Raw genomic sequence first — 17,769 nt, 5'->3', positions numbered from 1 at the left:
GGAAAAGGGTGGACACTTTGGATATTGAAAAAAAGATATTTAGTTGTTGTTGTAGCTGTTAAATATTTTTTCTATTTCTATTTTTGGCCAGACACTGAAAAAAAATAAGATGTACTTACTGGCCCTTTTGGCTAGATAAGTTGATAAAAGGGTGGTCTGTGACTTTTGCAAATTACTGTATATTTGGAGTTAAATATATGATTCTTTTAGAGGTTTAGTTCATGTTGTATTATTAGCTGATATTGTATTAAACTCATGCAACAAAGTTAAACCATCTACAGATTCATATTCGTTGCATATTGATGAGCATATTTATTACACATTAGTGAACCTCCAGGGAGTTGGTTACTGATGTTATTTTTTGTGAAGAAGCAGGTAGCGAGGGTGACTTACAGACCCTCTGTTAAGAATGTCTGATTGTAGGGCTTTGTGTTAGACCTCAGTGTGTCCTGCGTTGCACTGAGCCATTGTTTGTATATTAAATGCACCTCTTTATTATAATTGGTGTGTCAAAAATAGATATATGACTCCCATAATCCATTTTAAAAAGCACTGATTTAGCATCTTTTCAGCTAAATCTGGACTGGACTGTCACTCCACTCTCTCTCTCTCTCTCTCTCTCTCTCTCTCAGCGGCATGTGCATGTCACCGTGGGAACGCTTCTGTCGGAATCCACAGAATGTGTTACCATAGAAACTGTGTTCCATAATAGCTACAGTCACTGAGTTAGTATTTATGCAGTCTGGGAATTGTATTGCACCCCTACTTTCTGTGAAGAGTGCCTCAATATTTATTTAGCTCGCAAATTATAAAGAGCAATATTTAAGATTTATGCTGTGCTAAGATGTGCTCTTCAGCAAGATGTTTAAGTGACAGCTGTGGTGCAAATAGTGCTGCAAATCTAAGTCTTGGAATGCTAGATTTTCCCCACAACCCAAAATCCCAACCCCTGCACACCAGAGGAAATTGCCAAAGCCAGTGTGACATTCTTGGAAGGGGAGGGGGGGGGTCCCATTGCTTGCATATGGAGGTCAAGAGAGATGATCTAAAACCAGATAAGGTATATTTAATCTGTAATTTAAGCACACTTTCTAAATGTAGAAATAGCACCAACCAGCCGATACAGTTTAGTTTTAGCCTATATAGACTACAGCATTACACAATTCCATGTGATGAGCATTGCATCGCCTTGTATTTATGCGTAGCTGCTATAATAATACAATGATAGGCAATTACTAGTATATGTCCAAAAGTTTGTAGACACCTGCTTCTTCTGAAATCAATGATATTAATAGGGAGTCTTTCCCCTTTGCTGCAGTAAGTAGTCTCCTGAGAACAGCTTTACACATTGCTGTTTGATTGCACTTAGACTCAAGAGCATTAGTGAGGTCAGGCACTAATGTTGGATGATTCATTCTGGATTACAACACCACTTTATACTCATCTAGCCCATGATTGGCATCAGGTATGGTCACGTTAGGCTCATGTGTGGCTGCTCCAGAGTGTCCCATTCTATCAGCAGTCATTTTCTATGGAGATTATACAAGCTGTGTGTGTGCAGCTGAGTGCCTGTGTCACCTTAAAGCAACTGAATTGCCTGGATACTTTTGAGCATATCAGGTTTGGATGAGAATAAGAGTAGATCAAAAATATGCTACATTTTCAGGCATTGTCTGAAGTTTTTTATGTTAAAATCCATTGCATTTTTAATTGCACAAGCTAACCTGAGAAAGACTTGCAGATAAAACACAGAGGCGCATCTGCACCGCTGAAGCATGCTGCATGTGGAGTCCACGTAAGCCTTAAGCCACTATAAATGTGAAATGAGATGAGTGCTTGGCCCCCTCCGCACAGGTTGTGTCAGTGAGCAGCAGCAGCAGTCTGGACGCCAGTCCTTCGCCTCCGTCCGTCCCAGCACACTCCCACTGTCTGCCCACCGGCCGCCCCCGCAGCGCCTCAGAAAACTCGTGGAGAGATGCGATGCGGGGGAAAGGGAAGGGGGACCGATTTATCGCGGAGCAGAGGCAGGCAGCAGGCTCTGCGCACAGCAGCACGCGCATGCACTGGATCTCGGGGGCAGAAAGCAGCGCGCCACTGGAATTAATATAAGGGGAAACGCAGCGCAGCCACGGTAAGACTGAGATGTGCTGAGTGTAGAAAGTGGCTGTACCTCGCCTTGTGGAGGCTAAATGATTTCTCTCCGCGTGCTTCGCCGTGGATGTGGCGTGGAGGGGACGTTTTAAGAAACCTAGTTTGATTTTACACTTATATAAGACGACCACATTGGGATGGATGGATGGGCTGGTTTTGTGATTTTGAACGTGGTTTCTTGATTCTGACTTAAATGCACTTTTAGATTAGGTATGAGCCACCAGGTGCTCCGGCTGCTGCAATATCCCTATGAGATCTTCAGGCGTTTCTTTAATTTAATTCAGTTGTATAAGCCGCCCCCCATATCTAGGCTGGGGGTGGGTGGTGGGTGGTGGTGGTGGTGGGGGTGGGGGGTGAGCTAATGTTAGAAGTTTAAAGGACATGTCATTGTATTTCAGACCCTTCTTTTCTGCTCCACAAGCGCAGGAACGCTGGTCTGGTCCGCAGGTGCCCTATATTTAGACTGCATATATTTACTGCCATGGCGAGAAAGGGTTTATTTAGACTGCGCCTGGAAAAAGAAGGAAATTCAAACCAATTTTTATGCTCACGGTGGCAAATGCAGCCCTGCACTGAGATTAGGAGGCTGGATCTGATGTTTCAAGTGATGGAATGTTTGCTGAGGTTACATAAGATTTCTGTCGAAAAACACAAAATCCTAAAAAGACGTTTTATTTCCCTCAAAAACAACATATATGAAGCAAGCAAGTTCATATCTGTGGGTCTCTTATGGCTACAAAAGCGTTTCCCTTGATGTCACGTTATGGGCTGCTGTCTAACTGCTTCTATGAATTAGGTCCTCTAACAGGCGTTTGTAACGTCATTGGATTATGACGAAAATCGTTCCCTTGTTTCTTCATTAATGAAGAGAAAGCCTACGTCACAGAGGCGGAATGACGTAGGAAATTAACACTAAATTTGACACCTTATGACTATAAATAGCACTCGAGCCAATGATTTATCCTGCTTACTCGTTCATTTGTGGAGTTGCGGCTGTTTAAGTGGTTGATTTATTATGAACCGCTTTGCACAGGTTCCCTTATTCAGCACCATGGACAGCGATGCTCATGCGAGCCAGAGGCCTGATTAAAAAGCGGCTACTGCTTCCCATTCTACCCCTTCGAAATGCTGTAAAACACACACACACACACACACACACACACACACACACACACACACACACACACACACACACACACACCAGACAGACATACTTACAGATGCCTATCCTTTTACTGACACCAGCAAATCAGAAAAACACTACAAGGTACTCAAAAATGGCTGAAAATAAACTAGGCAATAAATTAAAATGCAGATATATCCATTATGTGTTTTCAGAGATACACACACAAAGAAGCAGCTCTTATCGAATCATTTATGACCATTTCTATTTTCTTCTGTGATATAACCAGAAAAAAACGTGTGAGTGACAGCTCAACAGTTGAGCTGTTGGTATCTATATCCATATCCTGGTAAGGTTCACTTCTTAGTTTCTTGAGCCTGAGCATTTCAACTGATGGTCAGACTGGTTTTGGTAGATGCATATATTTGTCTGAGACATCATATGCATCTACTTGTGCTACTGCTGTAAGGTTCTGGGGTGTGAAGTTTGAATAGCAACTGTACACTGTGACTCCACAGTCACCAGCACCACAAGATTACAGTGATGTTGCTGTTGTTCTGCAGTTTGCTTACAGTAAGACTGTGTAATCTCCTGTATTTGAAAAAAAAAAACAATAGTTGTAAAAATAATGCAGATACGTAGCCAGTGATTTGCTGTATATTGACATTTTTAAAAAAATGAAAGACTTAAAATGTGTTCATTAAAAAAAAAAAAAAAAAAAATATATATATATATATATATATATATATATATATTAATGGCCATATTTATTAACCATGTTCTGCAATGGATATGCACAGAATACCTGAAATATGTATTTATAAATATGCAAATGCACATTTCACAGACAGCTTACAATTTGCATGCACATGACCACTATCAATAAACAATAACATTTTTGTCAATTTGTGTTCTGACATTTAAGCAATAAAAAAAATTATCTTAAAACGTCTTTAAAACAACAAAACCTGAATCATCACGATGAAAACACTTAAAATGCATTTGTTAAAAACTATTAAAAAATGTTTCTGTCATGCTCTGTAATGCTATGTGGTGCAGCTCAACATCAACCTCACCGTAATTTTCTGTGTTATTACAAAAAATATCTAAGTTGATTTCACAATAACATTATGAATACAGTGCTTCACCACAAATAAGTACTCTTAAATTTTGTGAAATCCTGGCAATGATTAACAGTGTATGTTTCATAATGCACACAAGTACCTATTAAATGAGACACACGTTCTAAACAGTGTTATCAGTATGTGAAATAAGCATACAAGGTTACAGCACATCATTTAATTTAAAATTAGTAGCTTTACTGGCACAAGCATGTTGTAGGTGTTATATGAAAACTATGTATCAGTTGTTGCCTCTATGTTTTTCAGACTTATTTTTCTATATCATCTGTGCACATCAGCTCCTGTAAATTTACCACTGAAAAATTTTGGGGATGCATAGTTTTATTAGAACTGCAACAATATTGAAGTATTTAAGTAAGACAGTCAATAACACTTTTACATCAACATGGTTATTTTAAAAGGGTCACATGGCCTGTTCCTTTTAACACATATCTTCCTGATTCGGTTCCCTATTATACCTAAAATTTAAAATTTATTTACAATGTATTTACTACCCTATAGCTACTCATTTAACATTTAATACCAGTAACCTTCAGCTGATAGAATATGCATTAACACTACTATATATAAAGATAATCAGAATGAAATCAATATGCTAGAAGAGAAATAGTAGAAATATTCTACATAGATCTATAGATTATAATGTCTAACTTGTCCAGCATCAGCGACTATTTTTACCTTTTTATGCCAAATTGTTGTAAAATTATTTACAGACAGTGTTTTTAAGTTGATGAGGAGAACATGAAAATAGTAAAGATTATCTAAAGGAGGAAAGCTTGGCTTGAAGTCGTAGGATGGTAGATATTCTTTGTTGATGGCCAAAATCCAAATCCTTTAAAAAGCTTTCAAGAAACAGGGAGGATGAAAAGGAGAAGAAGGATGACAGGGAAAATGGAAAATGTCCACACAGAATAATTGAAGAAACTGAATTAGCTGAATTGAATTACAGAAACTCTAAGAATCTAAGAAGTACCAGCTCCAAAGTACCACTGTTGCAGCTAATTTAACTGCTTCCAGAACTCTTTGCCATGCAGGTATTACATCTTGCAAAACTTAATGAACCACCCTGGAGGTAAAAAGGAGCTTCATTTATCGAGTACCCTTTAACCTCTTTAATGGCAAGGGCCCAGAAACAGGCCCAAAGTTTTATTACACACTTCTGTAACCTAAGCATAGCTCAACCAGATCGCACTGAAGTCCCTGTAGTTACTGAATAGTAAGCATTAGTAGATTTTAGATCCAGTCCAGATGACAATTAGATACAAGTTATTCATTTTTTGTCATCAGGAGAAAATTACACAGAAGCCTTAACAGCTAAAAGGAAATTTTCTGTATTTGGTGTGTCCACTTTTGGGAGACTCGCTTTATAAGTCCAGTTTTGGGAACTCTTGTTTTTCACCTATTTTGCTTTTTCATTTTTTGCAATTGTCTCATTTTCTAACAATATATCCTTGTACTTGATGGCCACATTGACTGTAAAAATAGCCCTTTACATACCTATATGTCTCTCAGTGCTGGAGAGAAGTGCACTCTGTCCCCACCCGCATCCCTTGTAAACCAACATTATGCCAGATGAAAGGACTCAACAGATATGACTGGGTCATAGGGGCAGAAGGCACAGGGCCGGCTTGGTTTCATCTAAACCAGTCCCATTAGCCTTTTACGCACTGGACATCACGACACAACAGAAGAGACTTCTGCAGCGGGAATGCATAGAGGAGTGCTAACAGTGGACACTGTTCTCATAGGCTACAGCGTAGTGCCTTTGAAGAGCAATACATATGCATGGAGCAGCAAGATCTAATGAGCCAAACAGCAGGCAGGAGACAGCCTCTGAGCTCTTTGTTAATTTCTAACAATGCGTCCACCTACTCATTCAAACTCCCCCACCAACCCCCAACCCTCAGCTGCAGCACAGAGAACCACCGTCAGTCCAAGAGTCACATATACCCTCTTTCACAAGGTGTTGTGAGGGGGAATTGAGAGAAAGGAAAGAAAAGCAAAAGCAAGGTAGCACAGTGTCAAAAGAGAGGGAGGACTGAGCTTCAGAAGTATGAGTGCAAAGACTTGTCAAGATTTATTACTGTTTTTAATCGTCTGTAGACCACAGAGAATTGCATAGGACCCTCCCTGCTGTCAATTAAATGACAGATATGTTCACAAGTTGCTCCATGCAAGTCCAAATAAAGTCTTGAGTCAATGGGGTTCAAGTCCCTGTGGTCCAAGTCTGATTAGTCTTGAGTCTCAAGTAGGTTTTAGTACATTTTAAAAGGAAGTTGCTTCATGAAAGTTCAAGTAAAGTCTTGAGATGCTGGGGTCCAAGTTGAGTCATGAGTCACTGGGGTTTGAATGAGTTGAGCCCCAAGTCACTGTGGACCAAATCTCTGAGGTGCGAGTCTAACTTGAGTCCCAAGTACGTTTTTGTATGTTAAGAAAAGGAATGTGGTCTGTAATTTACTAAAACTTCAGCTAGATGACCTAAACTTCAGCTATATTAGCTATTGCTCTAGTTAGCATACGTACTATCCATTTCATGTTCACACTTTCAAATTTACTCTCTGTAATGATTTGTTCTGCCCATCAGATCGAATATTTTTCTATAATGAAAGACTCATTAACTGAATCCGTAATAAACCGCACACAGTTGCAAGTTGCAGGAGGACACCATCACAGTAATGACAGTGTTTGTCTGTAAGAAGAAACAGATAAGATTGGAAATAAAAGGTTTTAATCAATTACTGTATTAGGAATGCCAGTCTTAATTTAATCAGTTTTCTTTTTTACCCATGCTGAAATTTCATTAGTCTTGAGTCTGAGTTGAGTCACAAGTCAGTCACACGTGTTGAGTCCCCATCTCTGTAAAATGCAACAAGAAACCTCTCTGCAGCAGCTCTTGATTCCAAATGGTGGAACTGCCTATGTCTGTCTGATTTTGATTGATGTCAAACAGCTCACTACCACCTACTGAAACACACACACACACACACACACACACACACACACACACACACACACACACACACAGAGGTGAAACGGGGACAGAGGGAGCCTGAAGCCCAGGCTGCAAGAGACAGAGAGAGAGAGAGAGAGAGAGAGAGAGAGAGAGAGAGAGAGAGGGAGCAGTACAGAGTGTCTTCTCTCTTGACTGGTCCGATTGCGCCAATTAATTCTACTTGAACAAGCTCACCAGGATGAACATCAGAACAGTAGCACACACACTTCCATCTTTATCCAATATAACCCTGTGATACAGTGTGTTTACCAGACTGTGTTTTAGTAAAGCAGAGGATAAGCAGGTCCACTGGACAGAGTTATTACAGCTGAGAGCCTAGCAAGCTTTCTGTCATCATTTAAACAAGCTCACTGAAAGCGAGAGGGAGAGAGAGAGAGCGAGAGAGCGAGAGAGAGAGAGAGAGAGAGAGAGAGAGAGAGAGAGAGAGAGAAAACACTCACCCTCACAGAAAATAAAAGACAAGAGGAAGTCTAAATAGAGGTAACTGAGATTGCTAGATGAAATTGAATCGCTTCAGAGTTGGGACAGCTAGTAAATGTTCTCACCAAAGCCCTTGTTTCACAATCCTGATCGGAGCTCTTTCTGGAGATGAGTCATCCACAGAGAGTCTGCAACCAGAGAAAGACTTTCTCTAACCTCAGAAGGAAGGTTTTCTTAGCTCAGTGTTTGCATCTAAGATGCACTCAGTTGTTCCTCCACTTCTTTTTGTCTCTATTTCCCTCTTTCTCTCTCTCTGCAGCATATCAGTATGCATAAAAGTGCTCCTCCAGCTTGCTGGGGTTGAGCATGGTGTGGAATCACAGGGAATGAGTAACGAAGAAGCTCAAGTTAGCAAAGCCCAGGTCTAGGGTCTTAGCTGGAGATCGGATCTGTTGAGTCTGGATCCACTCTGTGGGTGTGTGGGTGTGAGAGAGAAGAAATGTCAGTGCAGGTACACAAACACAGGCTTACACTCGCTCCGTCCTCTGCCAAAGCTCTTCTTCTCAGTCCCTAACAATGGTTGCCATGTACAGGCATTGGCAGCAGAGCACAGAAGGAAGCAAAGGAACGCCTGTTACCAGGATGGGAAATGCTGGGTAAACAAAGTTCATCACGTCCGACAGAATCAATACAGAGGGGATCTGCAGTCAATTCAGAGTGGAAATTAAACAGAACAGTGAGGAGAAATCTTGTAGTATGAACATCAAGTGTAGCCTCTCTGCTGGTCCGCATGGGATAGTAGTTTCCTTCACCCACTCCATCTCCATCTGCCAGGAGTGGAACAGAAAACAAGGAGATGAAGAGGTGCTGAAGGAGGACAGGGAGTGAGACAATGAATCAATCAATAATGTTTTTCTGTGCCAACCTGCTACCTTTCAATATCTTCAGTTTGCTTCCCCTACCAAAAATGTAAAATTTCTTTCTGATCTGTTTTCTCCCTTTTTCAATGGCTACTCATTTAACCTACACTCTTGGGAAAAAAGGATTAAAAACACTATCAAAGTTTTGACCCCTCTTAACGCTCTTTGGTGCTGCAGAAAACCATTTTTAAAAGTTTATTTTAGAACCATATCTTATCATTAAAATGGTAAATGTTTTCAGAAAGTCCAAATTGTCCAAACATAAGCATTTTTTCCTCTTTCTATGTAAAGGTGCATGGCAAGGCAAAGCAAGTTTATTTATATAACACTTTTTATACACACTGCTGTCATTCAAATTTCTTTACCAATGCCACAAATTGTTACAAATGAATGCAAAGAAAATGAAAAAGAGAAGAAACGTGGGAAGAAAGAAATGAGGGAAAACTTCTAGAGTAGCAGATATTCTTTCTTGATGGCCAAAGTAGAGGGAAGCCATTTAGGCTTAAGACGCTAAGATGATGAAAAAGGGGTGGGACAGGGAGAATAAAGGATTAACCATTTAACAGTAAAGAAATGTAAAGTTATGGCCCTACTTCTCTGCAGAGGATTCTCTGAATCATAAATCAAATGTGGAAACATCTATAGATGTGAGGCTGTAAAGAACTGGACCATTGCCACAGCCCCTGTACAGCTTCCAGAACTCTTTGCTGTGTTGATGTATTTCTACACCCTGCATTTCTACACCTCTTTGCATCCCAGCACATACCTTTAAAGAAATACTTTTGAGTAATGAGGTGACAGGTGTATGTAGGCGTGATTGTATATTCACTGAAAGGATGGAGTTTCAGATGAATTGAATTACATTGCACCAGTGGATCTTTCTGTGCCACTAGCAAGCAATGACATGGTGCCCCTCTCTCTCCCTCTTTTTATCCGTCTCATTCCACTGTCCTCTTAATTGATTTCTTTGTGACAAGAGGTTGTGCTTTCTCCACATGGTGCCTGTGTAAATCTATCAGGCACTTACTTTGGTCACATTGAATTTTAAATCATTCTGAATAAAGCCACACTATGAATAAATCCACACTAGTGGAACACCCCATGCCTCTGTATCTTTCTGTCTGTGTGTCTCTCTGTCCCTGTCTCTCTTTCACTCTCTCCCTTCCACCCCACGGTGCTGTTGTAGTAATGCCTTCCTAATTACCACATCAAGCTTGTGTATGTGTGCAATGAGCATCTCTCTGTTTCTGTTCTACAAACAAAGATTGATGGGATGCTTAGTGTTGTGCATGATTTGTGAATACTGCCTTTATTGCTTTGATCATTATAATCAGTGCTTTGACTCACCCCATGGCCACAGACAACTGTTGGTTCATTGTCAGCTAATGCTGTGTATTAATGTGGCCATAGCAGAGAGGAGATTGATAATGAAGGCAGAGTATATAACCTCATTGCTGAAATTCTGCATCCAAGAAGGCCTTGCAAGTGGGAAATGACTGCTTGTTTCTTTGCTTAACTACATAATTTGGTATGCATGATTTTAAATGTGAAAAACATCTGAATATTGTGTTGCAATTTTGGGTCTTGACTGTTAGTTCACTAAATATTTTTGAATTGTTTTTTATTATCAGTTATCATATCTTATAAAGTCTGTCTTTCATTTTTGTTAGAATAGAATTAAAATAGTTTCAAATTTGTATCCGATCAGTGACCATCAAATGAATTCCACAACACTGCTAATATTATTCCTCTGTGGCTGGAGGAAAATATTGTTGTTTCTGAATTGAAAACTATATATATTAAACTATACTACGATTGCTGAATGTGTCCCTGTAAGTCATGCAAATTCTTTTTTATGATTACAACCCCTTCAGCTCCCAACAAATGGTTATACTTTACACTAGTTTCTCCAAACCCCAAAGCACAAGTGTTATGTCACAGTGGCATGTTCCCATTACAATTGTTTAACATGTACAGAATTAGAAATATTAAATCCTGTAAGTCTCTGATATTATTATAACATCTATTTGATTGTTTATGAGCCCTTTGGAGAAGAGACTAAAACATCTAAATGATGGCATCTTCATTTCCAGAACCTGACATTCCACAAATATTTAAGTGACCAAATAAATGTATAAAATGTATTAAATATCTTATACGCAGTGCTGAAAAAGTATTTACTTTCAGCTTCAACATCTGCCATCGTCCTGTTAAGAAGAGAAATGTTTGCTGTTGACTGTGAATAATCACCCTTTCTTGTTTGATCAATGTAATCACAGCATTTTATGGATGGCATGTCTTAAGTTATTCACAGTTCTTGAAATGCCTGGAGTGCTACTGTTGCAAACCTCAGAGAGGAATGGGGTCTTTATCAATACAGCATCTATTCTGCAAGGTTAACATCTATGCCAGAAGTCTTTTCATGGTACAAGAAATTCCATCCAATGTGTCATTTCAAGAGAAGTGTGTGTAAAGAGGATGAAGCCCCTGATCCTACTTCAAATAGTATTTTTATACACTGAGAATTGCACGGTGCCAGAGCTTCACTGAGTTGGATGAATGGCAGTGGTAAAAATGGTAGACCATATTCTCTTTATCACACTCTGCAGACTGCAAGGCTGTTATTTCAAAAATGAGTTTATAAGGCCTTTTTATCTGAGGACTCAGAAAGACTCAGAAAGAAGGAAGCCCTCCAAAGCACAGGGACAAATCCAAACCTCAAACTGCCTTTTGTAAAGCATTGTTTCTTTGTTTTTTTGGATACAGGTTGTCCAGGACTGATCTAAACATGTACAGGAACTGAAGAAGAGGAAGGCAAGGGAATAGTCGGCACCATGGGTGACGGAGGAGCCCTGCGTACTGAAGGGAATGCCCTGCTGAAGGCTGTTTTCCAGGGCAAGCTTCGGCTTGCGCGTCTTCTGCTGGAGGGGGGAGCGTACATCAACGAAGGCAACGAGCGAGGGGAGACACCCATTGTAGCGGCTTGCCTGGCTGGATATGAAGATCCACACACTCGTCAGAAAATGGTGCGGTATCTACTAGAGAAAGGTGCTGACCCAAATATTCCTGATAAATCAGGCAGGACTGCCTTGATGCATGCATGTGCAGAGCGCGCAGGCAAAGATGTAGTGTCATTGTTGCTGGAGAACGGAGCAGACCCAAGTCTTAAAGACTACTCTGGGTCCTCAGCTCTGATGCATGCCATCAACAGAGGTGACAGAGAAACCCTGCAGATCCTGTTAGATGCCTGCAAAGCCAAAGGCAAAGAGGTGATCATCATTACCACAGACACCTCCCCTTCAGGCACCAAGAAGACAAAACAGTACCTGAATTCTCCACCTTCTCCGGGTGTGGTGGATAAACTCTCGCCTGCCTGCATGTCCCCATCAGAAGTCGAGATCCGCACTTCAAGCTCCCCCGCTGGAGAAGAGGATGGCATCTTTAGTTTTGCTCTCACCTCCGCTCTTCCACTACCTTCCAACAGGCCACCAGGTGAGAGGAGACCACCACCACGTAAACTTCTCAAAAGGCTGAACTCAGAGCCCTGGGGCTTGGTGGCTCCAAGTGTACTGGCTGAGAGAGGGGAGCGAGTGGAGAGCGACCTAGCAGAGGAAGAGAAGATTACAACTGAGATGAATGGCTTGTCAGTCTCTGGTCCAGGCAGACCCCTGCTTTCACGCAGACACAGCATTGAGACACATGACCCCTGTTCCCCGAAGCTGATCGATCGCTCTTGTTCCGAAGACTGTGCAGCTCTGTGTGGTTCCTCCTGGGCTGATAAAGTCCAGCAGCATCAGTCACTGTACCGCAGGAACACAGCACCTGAGTCACAAGAGAATGCCAGCCACCCTCCAGGGGGTACCCGCACTTTGCCCCACCCTAAACTCACCCGCATGGAGCACTATGAGTCAGACACACACCTGTGCCCTGAGTCCATCCCTGGATCTCCAGACTCTGGCCGTGTGTCCGTGGAGCGCCGCAAGTACAATGCTTCTCCATTGTCATTGCTCACCAGCTCCTCCCGAGAATCATTAGAGAGTATCCCAAATTCTGTGTCTCCCATCACTATGAGGAGGAGGCCCCCAGGCCTGCTGGAGCGCAGAGGCTCGGGCACGCTTCTCTTGGACCACATCTCACATACACGGCCTGGATTCCTCCCCCCACTCAATGTCAACCCCCAGCGGCCAATACCAGACATCCGGGCCAATGGAAAGCCCACCTCACCTGTGCACTCCAGCACCAAGATACTGCTACCTGTAGCCCCCTCATCACCAAAGCGTGGACTGGACTTCAAGATGAAAAAGAAGCTGTTGAGGAGGCACTCCATGCAGACGGAGCAGATGAAGCAGCTCTCCACCTTTCAGGAGATCCTGGCAGAGAAAGTTATGGAGGTCAATGGAGACTGAGGCTTATGGGCGAGTGTGAGAGATATATAGCCCATATGTAGAGAGCCTACAATTACCATTACTCAAATGATATGCTGATTCATATGGCTACTACAGCTCCCATTCATTGTACGCCACATTAACATATTTCTTTAAATTCACACCACTTTTATTTATTTTTGGATTCTCATTTTTGATGACCAGTTCTTGTCATTTGAAAAATTAATGTTTAAGCAAAATTCCTTTTCACTTTTCACTTGCAAGGCATGAAAAGTGACAGCTGGGGTGTACAGTACTGTCCAAAAGTGAGACACCATCCTTCATTTATTTAATTTCCAGTCAAAGTGGCCATTGAGAACAAGTTATTCATTTTTCAGGAGATTTTTCTCAGGAGATTTGATATAAGAAAATCCACTTATATAAGTTAAGGGGAAAGTCAAAGGAAAATAAGTAGAAAAAACACAAGTTCAAAAAGTAATTAAAATACACAGAGAAAGTACAACTGTGCAGGACCAAGTAGAGCACCAAAACTATCCCCATCAGATAAACAGTTTTTAAAGCTTGTCAAGGTTCACTCTGGCTTCGGATCTGAAAATTCACAGGTGTTTCTGTGTATCCTTCCACTGTGAGAAGACAAGTCAACACTTTGGGTCTGAAAGGATGTGTATCTGTTAAGAAGCTGAGAAAAGAAAATAGACAAAAGAGACAACTACAAATCAAACAAAGAAGCTGCTGGAGTTGTCAGAGCAATGGACTGACCACCTTAGAGTCCAAACAATACTTAACGTGATGGGGATTAGTTAGATTGCAAGACACAGAAAATACAACCAACTTCAAATACTGAACTTTGGAGCTGTGAAAAAATATCCCAGAAGTTTTGAAAAACTGAAAGCAGGCTTCCTAAAAATGAATGGAAGCTGTAATAAAGGCCAAAAGTGGACACACTAAATACTTTTAATATTATATTATATAATGCATATTTATATATTATAGTTGAGACTTTTGTGTTATTTTCTATTAAGAAAATCTTGTACTTAACAGCAATTTTGCCTGGTATTAAATATAGGGTGGTCTCTTGCAAAGTACTGTATTTCCAACAAAATGTTAGTGAGGTGAATGCTGCAGGCAGATTGATGCAATATTCTCTGATTTCTGTTTACAAAAGCAGCACAAGTCACAGAGAATTAAAGAATATAAGGAATATAAGTGGAATTAAAATATAAGTATCTTTTCTAGGTATGGAACAGCATCATTCAGGTTTTGTTCCTAAAAACAAGAAGCCTCATTCACCAACCGTTCTTAAGAAGAAATGTCTTTTTAAACCCCCATACACAATTTTCATGAAGATACTGACATTCACCAATGTTTTCTTATCTGGCATTAGTTCTTAGATATAAACAGAATTAATTGACACTCAAGAGTTAAAATGTGCAAACAATTCTGTGGCATAAGAGCAAAAAATGATTCTGGCAATTTGATAAAAAAAAAACATAAGAAGGTATTGGTGAACGAGACCCAATGTCAGTTTACTTCTTTTTCTTTCAAAACGGTTTTAACCGATGACAAGTCACTTATATGAGACCTGTTCCTGACCATTTCTGCTTATTTGTTAAGAGAAAAATCATGACAGCTGAAAACAGAAAACAAAAAATCCACTGACTGAATCAACTGCACATCGTAGGGGTGGAGAACAGACGTTGTATGTATGGTTTTTAAATTTAAAAAAAAAAAATGAAGTGCAATTCTCAACACAGAATCCCAAAGAAATTCCATGAAACCCATTCATGTTTACTGTACCAAAATGGGAGGGAGGGCATGGAGAACCTGAATGTGAAGGATACGGCTGCTGTGCCTTGTGTGCAGAAGAGGCAGAGCGCACATGTAGATAATGTACAGATTCACAGACAGCAAAACAACAATTTGTGTTTCAAGTATTTTGTGTGCAATATTCTGTGCTGCAAGATCTCTGGTTTCATATTATCGTGGTGAACGTTGGGTGATCATTATATTTGCAGCACGAAAAAGCAATCTGCAGTTCTGGGGAACATCGTGGCGTGCTGAAGTACAAAGTCACTGAAGGGAAACAGCAAAGTTTACCCTCGCAGAAAGAAAATACACTCATTTGAAATGAAATTAGTTTCAGTGTAGTGTTTGTCAGTGTAGAGAGGAAAACATATATACAAATAAACATAGTTTAACAAAGCTTAAAATGTGGTTGATAGTCTTGCTTCTGTTTTATTAAAGTTCAATTTAAGTGCTTTTAGTTAGTTAATTTATATCTGTGGATACAACTATATGTACTTTAACATGGAAAAAAAAAAACAGAGTAATATTTTTCTATGCCTGTGTGATGGGACTCATTTTTCATCATTTGTTTCCAACATTACAAACCAGAATGCATATAATTTTGCTTGTAGTTGCTGAGGTGGAAATTATCTCTACTTTCAGTATGGCAGTTTTGCCTAGAGAACATCTTCCCATGAAGTTTCAAAGAGAAAAAGGGACCATAAATGTTGATTATGTTCTTTAATGAAGGTATTTTCCCACAGATAGATGTGTGGTCAACCATTTAACCACAAACCATTGAAAGCAACCTATATACATGTTTCAGGTGATACTCTGTATTTCATTTGAAATGATCTAATTGCTAACATCTCATTCATTTCTTATTATGTAGTATCTTACCACTCCTGTAGGTCTTTCCTGATGCTCCACAGAGCAGTGAGTAGTTGCACTGAGTTTTATCTGTTTCTGGGTATGTTTGTAAAAGAGAACACCAACCTGCTGTACAAAAAAAAAAAAAAATCCCAGTAAACTTGTATTAAATTGTGCTCAGGTATGTCTGACCAGACCCAAAAGGAGGAGGAGGGTCTCCAGTTGTTTTAGTCGCAGTACACAGAGGCCATGTGTCATGGCGTGCTGCTAAGTTGTGTGGGTGATAGGAATAGCATTACTGCACATCCAAGTGTCTTACTTTGCGTGTATCAAAGGGATAGCAGTTACCGTTATCAACATCTAGTTAAATTGGTTCAATATTTATCGTAATTTTTGTATGTTTAGTGTGGTACACTGGTAAAAAATGTACTGAACTGAATACTTAATCGCTAAAAAAATTAGACTTTTGTGTTAGCAGTAAGCTGTCCTGGATGGCAGGCAGTAGTGTCCGTGTAGTACTCTGCACAACACGATGGGAAGTAGTCTCATATTCATATGAGACATTTATGGTGCTTTGAATAAAGGCATGACTAAACCAATATTTTTGTCTTTTATGCAGTTATTTACCTTCATGTTATCTCAACAGGCTTCATGGTGAAATGTCACAGAGATTACTCTGGCTTAGAGAAAGAGAGAATATCCCAAAAAATCAACAGGAACAGGAGACTAGGCGGGGTTTTCATAATCTCACACCATCACAAACTCTATCACAGTTTCAGAGAGTTTCATTCATCCTCTTGTTGAAAAGGCTGTGGATCTGTCGACCCCCTGCTTCGCTCATCATGAGTGTGAGACTCAAAACCCTCCATACACAAGCCTGGAGTTTCTGTGCGTGCACATGCAGTGAGAAGTGTTCAGCTCTGTCCATGGTATAGCACTCTATGTCTGCTGCACAGTGAGGCGTCATGCCCATGTAAAGGACATTGGCAGTTTTTCTTTATAAGAAAATGCCAATTGCTGCTGTCATGTACTGTCCTAACAAAAAAGCCAATATATCTTTCAAACAACAGTCAACAACTCTTTTTGGTGACTTCCCCTGAATGTCATTAAGCCATTACATAGTCAATATACAAATAATGCTACACACATGCTACAAGCAAGCCAACACTCCTGCACACTGAAATGATGTTGCATGAGAGTCAGTTTATTTACTTCAACACTATTATATAACAAGACCCACCTGGCTATTATACAATACACCTTAAAGGACATTTTTTAAAATATCTGCATAATTCTATCGTTGAGATGCAAACAGGGCCATTCAGAGTAGTTTATTATAAAGTGATGCGTCATAGGGAAATATACTGACATAAACCAGGGAAATAAACTGATTTTAGTACAGTGGTACAAATCAGGGGTTGCAATGTCTACAACACATTTTATTTACTTTCTAAAATGGCCAGTGAACCTATACCTGTCTCTGATGAAGGTAAAATAGTGGTCTATATCTAGTGTCCTGTTTTGCCTACACCACCCTGCAGCTACCACTCTGCCACGATTATTTTAAAAATTACATTTCAGGTATCAGGGAGCGCATTCATAACCATTTTATGTAATAACTTTCTGTGAGGGAGCTTTCTCAGGCACAACACTATGGATATCTGGTTAGTATCACCATCACTGTGAACAATCTGACTCTATGGCTTCTCTAGAATGGGGTATTTCATGTCAAACCACTTGTGTTGGTTGAAATGATGTTGGCTTATATCTTAACTATTTAATTATGCTGACATTTTGAAAAAAAACATCACAAGAATTCTTGTGAATTGGTGAGGTTGCCAGCTTGCATATAACATTATACACATTTAGTCTTAGTAATGCAATGACATGTAATATTTCAGAGGGAAAAAACAAAACATATTGGTTTTGTAACATTTGTTTTAGCCATAGAGTGTGATTA

The 17,769-nt window shown here is 40.1% G+C and overlaps 1 protein-coding gene across 1 annotated transcript; it reads left to right on the top strand.

The window, feature by feature from the left end:
* Positions 1-1,857: 1,857 nt before the first annotated feature.
* On the top strand, positions 1,858-16,408 carry LOC108436536 (ankyrin repeat domain-containing protein 34A). The gene is made up of 2 exons (XM_017713070.2): positions 1,858-2,131; positions 11,536-16,408. Exon 2 carries the CDS (start codon positions 11,604-11,606, stop codon positions 13,173-13,175), a length of 1,572 nt encoding a protein of 523 aa, XP_017568559.1. The 5' UTR covers positions 1,858-2,131; positions 11,536-11,603; the 3' UTR covers positions 13,176-16,408.
* Positions 16,409-17,769: the final 1,361 nt, after the last annotated feature.

The sequence above is a fragment of the Pygocentrus nattereri genome, chromosome 3 (assembly GCF_015220715.1).
Source record: "Pygocentrus nattereri isolate fPygNat1 chromosome 3, fPygNat1.pri, whole genome shotgun sequence".
In the NCBI taxonomy this organism is placed as follows: domain Eukaryota; kingdom Metazoa; phylum Chordata; class Actinopteri; order Characiformes; family Serrasalmidae; genus Pygocentrus; species Pygocentrus nattereri.
The sequence above is the reverse complement of the archived record's forward strand: the minus strand, read 5'-3'. Positions and strand labels throughout refer to the sequence as shown.